This window comes from Atta cephalotes (genome assembly GCF_000143395.1).
Source record: "Atta cephalotes unplaced genomic scaffold scaffold00015, whole genome shotgun sequence".
NCBI lineage: Eukaryota > Metazoa > Arthropoda > Insecta > Hymenoptera > Formicidae > Atta > Atta cephalotes.
Window position 1 is genome coordinate 1,255,785 of NW_012130079.1, and position 8,025 is coordinate 1,263,809.

The 8,025-nt window shown below is 30.2% G+C and overlaps 3 protein-coding genes across 3 annotated transcripts; 2 read left to right on the top strand and 1 right to left on the bottom strand.

Annotated features, from left to right (window-relative positions):
* The first annotated feature begins 390 nt into the window (after positions 1 to 390).
* Positions 391 to 2,708, top strand: LOC105617976. Its single transcript, XM_012199512.1, has 5 exons — positions 391 to 480; positions 564 to 836; positions 1,562 to 1,830; positions 1,906 to 2,086; positions 2,153 to 2,708. Exons 1-5 carry the CDS (start codon positions 391 to 393, stop codon positions 2,291 to 2,293), a joined length of 954 nt encoding a protein of 317 aa, XP_012054902.1. The 3' UTR covers positions 2,294 to 2,708.
* A 40-nt stretch (positions 2,709 to 2,748) lies between these two features.
* Positions 2,749 to 4,842, bottom strand: LOC105617977 (probable ATP-dependent RNA helicase DDX49; the record flags this gene model as incomplete). Its single annotated transcript, XM_012199514.1, has 6 exons — positions 4,755 to 4,842; positions 4,428 to 4,621; positions 3,907 to 4,251; positions 3,506 to 3,678; positions 3,067 to 3,422; positions 2,749 to 2,984 (listed from the first exon to the last, which is right to left on the bottom strand). Coding segments are annotated over exons 1-6 (1,392 nt in total), but the record flags the coding sequence as incomplete, so codon positions are not given.
* Positions 4,843 to 5,911: 1,069 nt separating this feature from the next.
* LOC105617978 (porphobilinogen deaminase) lies at positions 5,912 to 7,859 on the top strand. Its single transcript, XM_012199515.1, has 4 exons — positions 5,912 to 5,965; positions 6,450 to 6,522; positions 6,914 to 7,097; positions 7,583 to 7,859. The coding sequence occupies exons 1-4, from the start codon at positions 5,912 to 5,914 to the stop codon at positions 7,857 to 7,859; spliced, it is 588 nt and encodes a 195-aa protein (XP_012054905.1).
* Positions 7,860 to 8,025: the final 166 nt, after the last annotated feature.

Consider the following 8,025-nt stretch of genomic DNA (forward strand, 5'->3'; position numbering starts at 1 on the left):
CGAAACGACACGGTGAAAGAAAGAGAAGAGAGATGGAGAATTGAAAAATGAAATAATTATATGAGATATAATTATATGAGATATAATTGACAAGCCAATCCTAAGGGATTATTCATTATATACAGTCAGCAGAATCACTAAATTATTAAACACATACAGTGATATTCTTTGGGTGGAATTTATAAAGAGAATCAATTGGTAAATATTAATAGCAAAATAACAATTAGTAATTATAATATTGTTTGTAAACTCAAATCTCGAAGTTTCACGAATCTGATTTTTAATTGTGTATATAAATAAAGAATTCTATTACAGAAGTAATTAATATATTTAATTTCTTATATTCTGTTATTATAGGTATATGAAAAAGACAGAAGATCCTTTATCACAATGATAGTTAGAGCTTTATGCAATACCTTTTCAGGAAGACAGATTGGCTTGTGCATGCAGTCACAGTTATTAAAACGAAATCCATACTTGGTAATGTATTCTCTTATTTGCAATTGTAATGATGATTTAATCATGTACCTTTTTTGTTATCACATTTACCTGTTTTTTTTTAGGGTCTTGGACAATTGACACGAACAATATCCTCGCATCATGTCTCAAAGAATATTGAATTTCTTACACAAAATAATCGTATTATCTCATCTAAAAACATTGCTCAGACTCTAAATATAACAAATAATCGCCCTTTGTTAGTGATTCTCACTTGGCTATTATCAGAGCGACGACATGTTATGAAGTTTGTTAATTTGTATATGGAACAAGGTTTTGACGTAGTGGTGGTATCCCTTACGCCTTGGCAACTTTTGTGGCCTGCGAAGGGTTCTAGGGTAAGTGTACATTTTAGAGTACACATTGAATCTATTTTCTATTCTGTAAACCTTTTGTAAGCCTCTATTCTGTAACTTTTGACAACGTCAGCATTATATGACAGATTTTATACATGATAAAGAAATTACGCAATTACAGCGTTTGTGCCCTAGTAAAAAATTTGTTATGAATATGTATAAACATGCATAAACACGCCTAAATATTCATAAACATGTATAATTATATGTGAAATGTGTTCGTACATGTTTATACATTTTTTTTTCTGTTGTAAAATTACCTTTTAGTGTGATAGAAATAATAATAGTAACATAAACATTAAAAATAATTTAAAAAATAATTTTCGCACCATTTATTTTAGAAAAAATCAAGTTTGAAGAAATGTAAAAAAGTTATTTATGTATAATTATACATATAAAATTGTGCATAATTATGTGTGAGCAATTTTTTTTCAAACTTGTTTTTTTTAAAACAAACAAAATTATACCTTTAATTATTTTTTATGTTTTCACTATTATTATTTCTATTACACCAAAAAATAATTTTTCAAAAGAAAAAAGGATGTATGAACATATTTTATATATAATTATACATGTTTATGAATATTTATGCCTATTTATGTATGTTTATACATATTTATACATATTCATGAAACATTTTTTATCGAATGATAGTCCATATACATTTTCATTACAATTTTCAATTACAATTTTCAATTTATTTACAGCTAGTGGCAGCCGATTTGTTAACTTTCTTAAAGCAAAACGAAAGTTACCAACAAATTCTGTTACATGGGTTTTCAGTGGGCGGTTACATGTGGGGTGAAGCTTTGGATTTAATACAAAACAACAAGGACAAGTACAATACTGTTACTGACAGAATTGTTGGACAGGTGTGGGACAGCATAGCTGATATTAGTCAAATTGCAATTGGTTTCCCTCGTGCAGTATTCCCGAAAAATATGATGTTGCAGTCTATGTTACGAAAATATGTAGAGTAAGTAACACAGGATAGGATTGATAAAATAATTATCTTTGAATAATATCAATTTATTTTCTTTCTTATTTTCAGATATCACATGAAGACATTTCACCAGCAAGCGACACAGTATTACATTCGATCCAGTCAGGTATTTCATGCTGCTAACGTACTACGCGTACCAGCATTATTGTTTGTAAGCAAAACTGATCCCGTTGGAGCTGTAACCAGCAATTTATCTTTGCGCGATACGTGGGATTCTTTAGGAATAAAGGTACGATTCGCGTTTGCTAGCTCATGACAGAATCATGTAAAAATATATACTATATTTGTATTACAGACGTACATGAAGATATTCGAAGAATCGCCGCACGTTTCCCACTTCTATACGTACCCTAAAGAATACGTTGCTGAACTCTACGCATTCTTACAAAAATTAAACTTAATACAAAACGAAGAAAAGATTAGAGCGCGTCTCTAAGTATCTTAAAAGTGCGCTATTCATTCATGTAATTGTATTTTTTATATGAAATTGCCTTTTCGATTACATTCTATTTCGTACACTTAACACTTGCCATATGCATAATATATCTAGACGCATAATAGACAATAGACGATTTTGTATATTTAAATTTACAAAGTATTTATATAAAATTTTGCGAGCAATCAACACCAAGTTTGATGAAAAATATATTTTTAAAAACATCATATCGATAAAAAATCTTAGTCATATTTTTATACAATTGATCTCTGAAATAATTATCCATATAGAGATATAAACGTCCATTTTTATTATTTAAATACAAATTGTAATCTTGAGTGCAATACAATGAAAAGATAACAGTAGTACTATTTGTCATTGTATCACAAATTATATATGGCTTAATTGTTTGTTACACAATCGTATAGTTTATTGTTTATATATATATTAGCTGTTTTATTTTTAAAAGATTCCATCAACAATTTTCTTTTCTTTTTCTTTTTACATTTTTCTCTCTCCTCTTTGGCGATATCTACCTCATCCGGCAGTTGGCCTTCATCTAATTCTTCTAAGATTAACTTCTTTTGCTTATTGATTATTTTCTTTTCATAAAAGTTAGTTTCGTCCAATTTGATTTCTGCTTCCCGTTTTGCCACTGATATTTGCGTCAAGATTGTAACGATTTCTTTGTCTAGCATCAATTAAAAGATAATCAGATGCAATTTTTAATTATTTAAAAAATATATAAAGCGCAAAACAGAATATGTACTCACCGTCTATCTTATACTCCATTAACTTAATGCCTATGACATTTTCAATTGCGTGCAACAACTTTATGTCGTTTGGAGTTATCAAGCTTATCGACATACCGTTTTTACCTGCGCGAGCTGTTCTACCGACTCTATGAATGTATTCTTTTGGTACATTCGGTATTATATGATTAATGATTAATTGTACTGTGGGGATATCCAGACCTCTCGCTGCGACATCAGTAGCAATTAATATCTGTACGTGATTTGACTTGAATTTATTTAGTGCTGCTAAACGTTCCTTTTGCTTTATCATTGCGTGAAGAGCCACGTTTGTAAATCCGACATCATTCAACGTCATAGATAATAACTGACAGTGTCTAAATATAACAAAATAATGATATTAATAATTACTTAAGTCTAAATATATAATTAATTTTATGTGTCGAAAATAATTATTTACTTGCAAGTGTCCGTAAATATCATGATGGAACCATCCTCGTTCGTAGTACGAAACGTCCTAATTATTTCTACCAGATATGAATCGAGCACATCCTTAGGACACAATACGTAACGTTGATCCAATTCCTTCACAGTGGCAATACCAGAGTCATCTTCCTCTTGCCATGTAAAAACCTGGATAAAAAGTTCCATTCTGGTAAATTGAATGTAATATAATACATAAAGGAGGAAAAACCTATAATGTTGTAAGTCTTTTAATTATGACTTTGAAAATGAGAATATAAAATAAAAAACTCTTCACACACAAGACCAAAAATTAAAAATTATAAAAAATTTTTTTAAATGACTTACATCACTATGGTTCCACCCTTTCATACAGTTGCAGTGTTAGCAGAAATATACCTCAGCAGAAGCTATTTGCTTTACTTTATCCAGAGCATCTGTCATAGTAGCACTGAAAAATAATACTTGTTTCTGTTTGGGCAATGCGGCAAATATTGTTTTCAATTGTCCATCGAAATGGCCACCGAGCAATCTATCGGCTTCGTCCAATACTAAAAATTTGATCTTCTGCAAGGAGAATGTATCACAGCTGTCCAAATGATCTGCCAATCGACCTGGTGTAGCTATAACTATATGTGGCCGTTTTGACAATTCTAATCCTTGTACCATCATGTCCATACCACCAACAATTATACATTTTTTCAGATTGATAGCCTTGCCAATTGCGGCGAATTGATCAGCAATCTAAAATAATTCCAATAATAAGATTTATTATAATTAAATGCAAACCTTTGCATTTGGTGAAATTATTCTCTATTTCGAAACATTTAAAATTATTATTTATTATAGGATAATCCAAAATATCCTATAAATATATAACAATATATATTACAATGACACAATAAAGTAAAATTTTTCACCTGAAAAGCTAGTTCCCTCGTTGGTGTTAACACAAGAGCAAATATGCCATATGGATCCTCGCACAATTTTTGCAAAATAGGCAGGACAAATGCCAAAGTTTTGCCACTACCAGTTTTGGCACAACCTATGCAATCTTCACCCACCAATATTCGAGGAATGCAATTTTGCTGAATGGGAGTTGGCTTTTTTAAGCCTAAAAATAATAGCTGTACAATTTCAAAAAGCAATTTTGCAAAAATTTAACATTGAATATCAAATATTGGAAATTTTATATATCATCGAGCATTATTTTAGGTTTTTAATGATTTTTATGGAAAATTCCTTACCCATAGACTCGCATTGTGCAAGGAGCCAAGAATTTAATTTCAAATCTGAAAAATGTTTAACTTCTTCGCTCATGTTGGAAACGCTCATGGTGAAAACGTTGGAAACATGGAAACGATGTCACAATTAACGTATATCAATTATTAATTTAAACTTTCAACTCAAAATTCATTCTGCATGATTCTACTTCATCCATCGACGAGGTAATAATAGATCTGCTGTTTGCATTCTTTGTGAATAGACCTAAAGGTGTAAGCAATGTGAACATAAAGTCTGTTTTTTATTGCTGCACTTTCTGAACTGATACACATAGTGCAAATATAAAAACAAACCTATAACCTATTTTAGCTAAACTTTTGCAGCAGTTCATCTTTCTTCTTTGTCTCTTTAAGAAGAAAGAAGAAGAAAGATAAACTGCAAAAGTTCAGCTAAAAAGAACAGACTTAATATCTCGTCGATGATGCAGCATGAGAAGCTCAGTTGATGATTTTAAATAGATCTCGTTAGTGACTAAGCTAATTCCTCAGAAATAACAAAATTTTAGAAAATATAATTTCTTACAGATTATATTCTCCTGATATTATAAATTAATTTCCGAGATTCGCGACTACATTATTATTTTATATTATTTTATATACTATTATACTTTTATACTATTATTATTTTCTATTGATAAATCAGATTCCTTCTCAGATTTGTTTATCAACGAATGTCGAGCGACATCTTGGCAGCACGTGGTGTCACTCGCGTGATTATTTATAATTTTATATTCTACTCCGTTTCATCAATCGCAGCAGTCGCGTTGCGTTCGCTATGGCGGTAGTTTAAGTTTTATCGTTCTTCCAAAACTTCCTTAATCAATTTCACATTCTGCTGCAGTGCCAGTGACTGTGAAAGAATTCAGCCTACGCACATTAACCCCGAATAATTTTGTCTTTTTTCTTCGCACATCTCGCTCGCAGAAACGCAAGAAGTCGTAAGGTCAAGCGCAGTTCCTAATTTGTAGTGAAAGTTTCACGTTCTTCGACCCAATTAGAGTATCTTTCAGATCTCCACATTCCTTCTTCCATCATTTTTCTCATACTTGATGTCTTGTATCTATTAACACCTACATTCCAAAGTTTAACGTTCGACTATACCTGGTATACAAAACGTAATAATGAACGACGATAAGAAATGTGATGTAATCCAAGTTGGATCTCGGAAAAGCGAGGTGAGTGCACGCTTTCGTTTTTTTTAATCCGATTTTTCGGTTTTACAAGGAAAAAAAACATTGAGAAAATCGCATTATGTAAATTATTATATAAAGAATGATTTCCGTTTCTCTTTTGACTAAGAAGACTGATTCAAGTCATCTCTTATCGATGACAATTATTAATTTTATGTAATCACTGCGCATCTGAATTGTTATTGTACTTGGCATAAGATTACTCAGCTGTTTTAAAATTTTTTTTAGTTTATCATCAATGAATGATAATACAATATTTAAACTTATATAAAAGATTATAATTGCAAAATGATTTTTTAAATGTGTAATTAAAATATCAATTTAGAAAATAAACAACTCTGCCATACAATTTTACATATAATTATATATTTTTTAAATTATATTTTATTACATGAAATTATAATACAAAGAAGCATGTTTTTTTATTTTGAATATGAATATGAATAATGTATTTTTGAAAACCTTTTAGTTGGCCTTGATACAGACTAAATACGTAATACAATGTTTGAAAGAAATTCACCCAAAAAAAGAATTTGAAATAGGTAAGCAAATTATACAACTGTGCATGCACTATTCATTGTTATGTTAGTTATTCTCTGTGTAACTTCAATAAATTTGTTTTAAAGAAATTTAAAAGTTCAGATTTCATAATTTCTCAGTATCACACATGATAATCTCGCAACTTCTCCCCTTCTTTGATATATCACTATATAATATATTTGAAGTACTGATAAGTACAGCTTTTTCTTGTTATATATTGAATGACTGGTATATAATGAAATATTCATTATCGTATATATTGTCAACAAAATAACTTGCATATATCGAATTATATATACGAATTATATGTACTTTTATATATGTACTTTACGAATTATATGTACTTTTATAAAATTAGAAACTTTATTTTATCAAATTGAAATCAAATTGCAGTAACAATGAATACTAAAGGAGATAAAATTCTGGATAAATCTTTACCAAAGATCGGGGAGAAGTCCCTATTTACCGAGGAGTTGGAACTTGCTTTAGAAAATGGTAGCGTTGATTTCGTCGTGCATTCATTGAAAGACTTGCCAACAACACTGCCGGCAGGAATGGCTCTAGGTGCAATATTAAAGTAAGCTCCATCTGACATATAATATTGAATGTCGTAAAATTCGAGCTATTCTCTCTTAAATTGACTGTGTATTACATTCGTCTAGTTGCTTCTCGTCAGCAAGAGCTGACTTGCTATTTTGCATATCAATGCTCCAACATGGAGAGCACATTTTAAATTTAAATCCGGAGACATATGTTATCGTTCTTGAAAGAAATATATTGTATTCAGTCTTATCAATTTTAATTAACTTCTAAATTTTAATCAACTTTAATTTTAATTAACTTTATTGTTTTGCTATTAAAATAATTATATATTAGTAACAAGTTAATGCCAAAGCTATTAACTCAAATGTATAGTATTATCAAAAATTGTCTACTTGCATAAAATCAATTGAAAAAAAAGTAGTTTTTATATTTTAAATAAATTAAATTAAAAAATTATTAATTTAAAAAATTATTTAATAAATATTAATATTCATTAATAATGCCAATATATTTTTGTAGACGTGAGGATCCACGCGACGCAGTGGTCATGTCGAAGAAATTCAAAGATAAAACATTAACCACATTGCCAAAAGATAGTGTAATAGGTACTAGCTCTTTACGTAGATCCGCTCAATTATCACGGAACATGCCGCACTTAAAGATAGAGAACATTCGCGGTAACTTGAACACTAGATTAAAAAAATTAAACGATGAAAATGGTCCCTATGCCGCGATCATATTAGCTGCTGCTGGTTTAAAACGGATGGGCTGGGAAGACAAGATAAGTCAAGTATGATCTTTTATTCTGTCTTTATTCTTGTCTATATTCTATTTTCTGCAAAATTTATTTGGATTAACACACACACACACACACACACACACACACACACACACACACACACACACACACACACACACACACACACACACACACACACACACACACACACACACACACACAC

What these genes read in the sequence shown, in the direction of transcription:
- LOC105617976 (XM_012199512.1), top strand. Translation starts at nt 391, where the DNA reads ATGATAGTTAGAGCTTTATGCAATACCTTTTCAGGAAGACAGATTGGC. An exon ending in GGCCTGCGAAGGGTTCTAGG is followed by an intron (nt 837 to 1,561) that starts GTAAGTGTACAT and finishes ATTTATTTACAG; the next exon opens with CTAGTGGCAGCCGATTTGTT. An exon ending in ATGTTACGAAAATATGTAGA is followed by an intron (nt 1,831 to 1,905) that starts GTAAGTAACACA and finishes TCTTATTTTCAG; the next exon opens with ATATCACATGAAGACATTTC.
- LOC105617978 (XM_012199515.1), top strand. Translation starts at nt 5,912, where the DNA reads ATGAACGACGATAAGAAATGTGATGTAATCCAAGTTGGATCTCGGAAA. An exon ending in TTGGATCTCGGAAAAGCGAG is followed by an intron (nt 5,966 to 6,449) that starts GTGAGTGCACGC and finishes AAAACCTTTTAG; the next exon opens with TTGGCCTTGATACAGACTAA. An exon ending in GCTCTAGGTGCAATATTAAA is followed by an intron (nt 7,098 to 7,582) that starts GTAAGCTCCATC and finishes ATATTTTTGTAG; the next exon opens with ACGTGAGGATCCACGCGACG.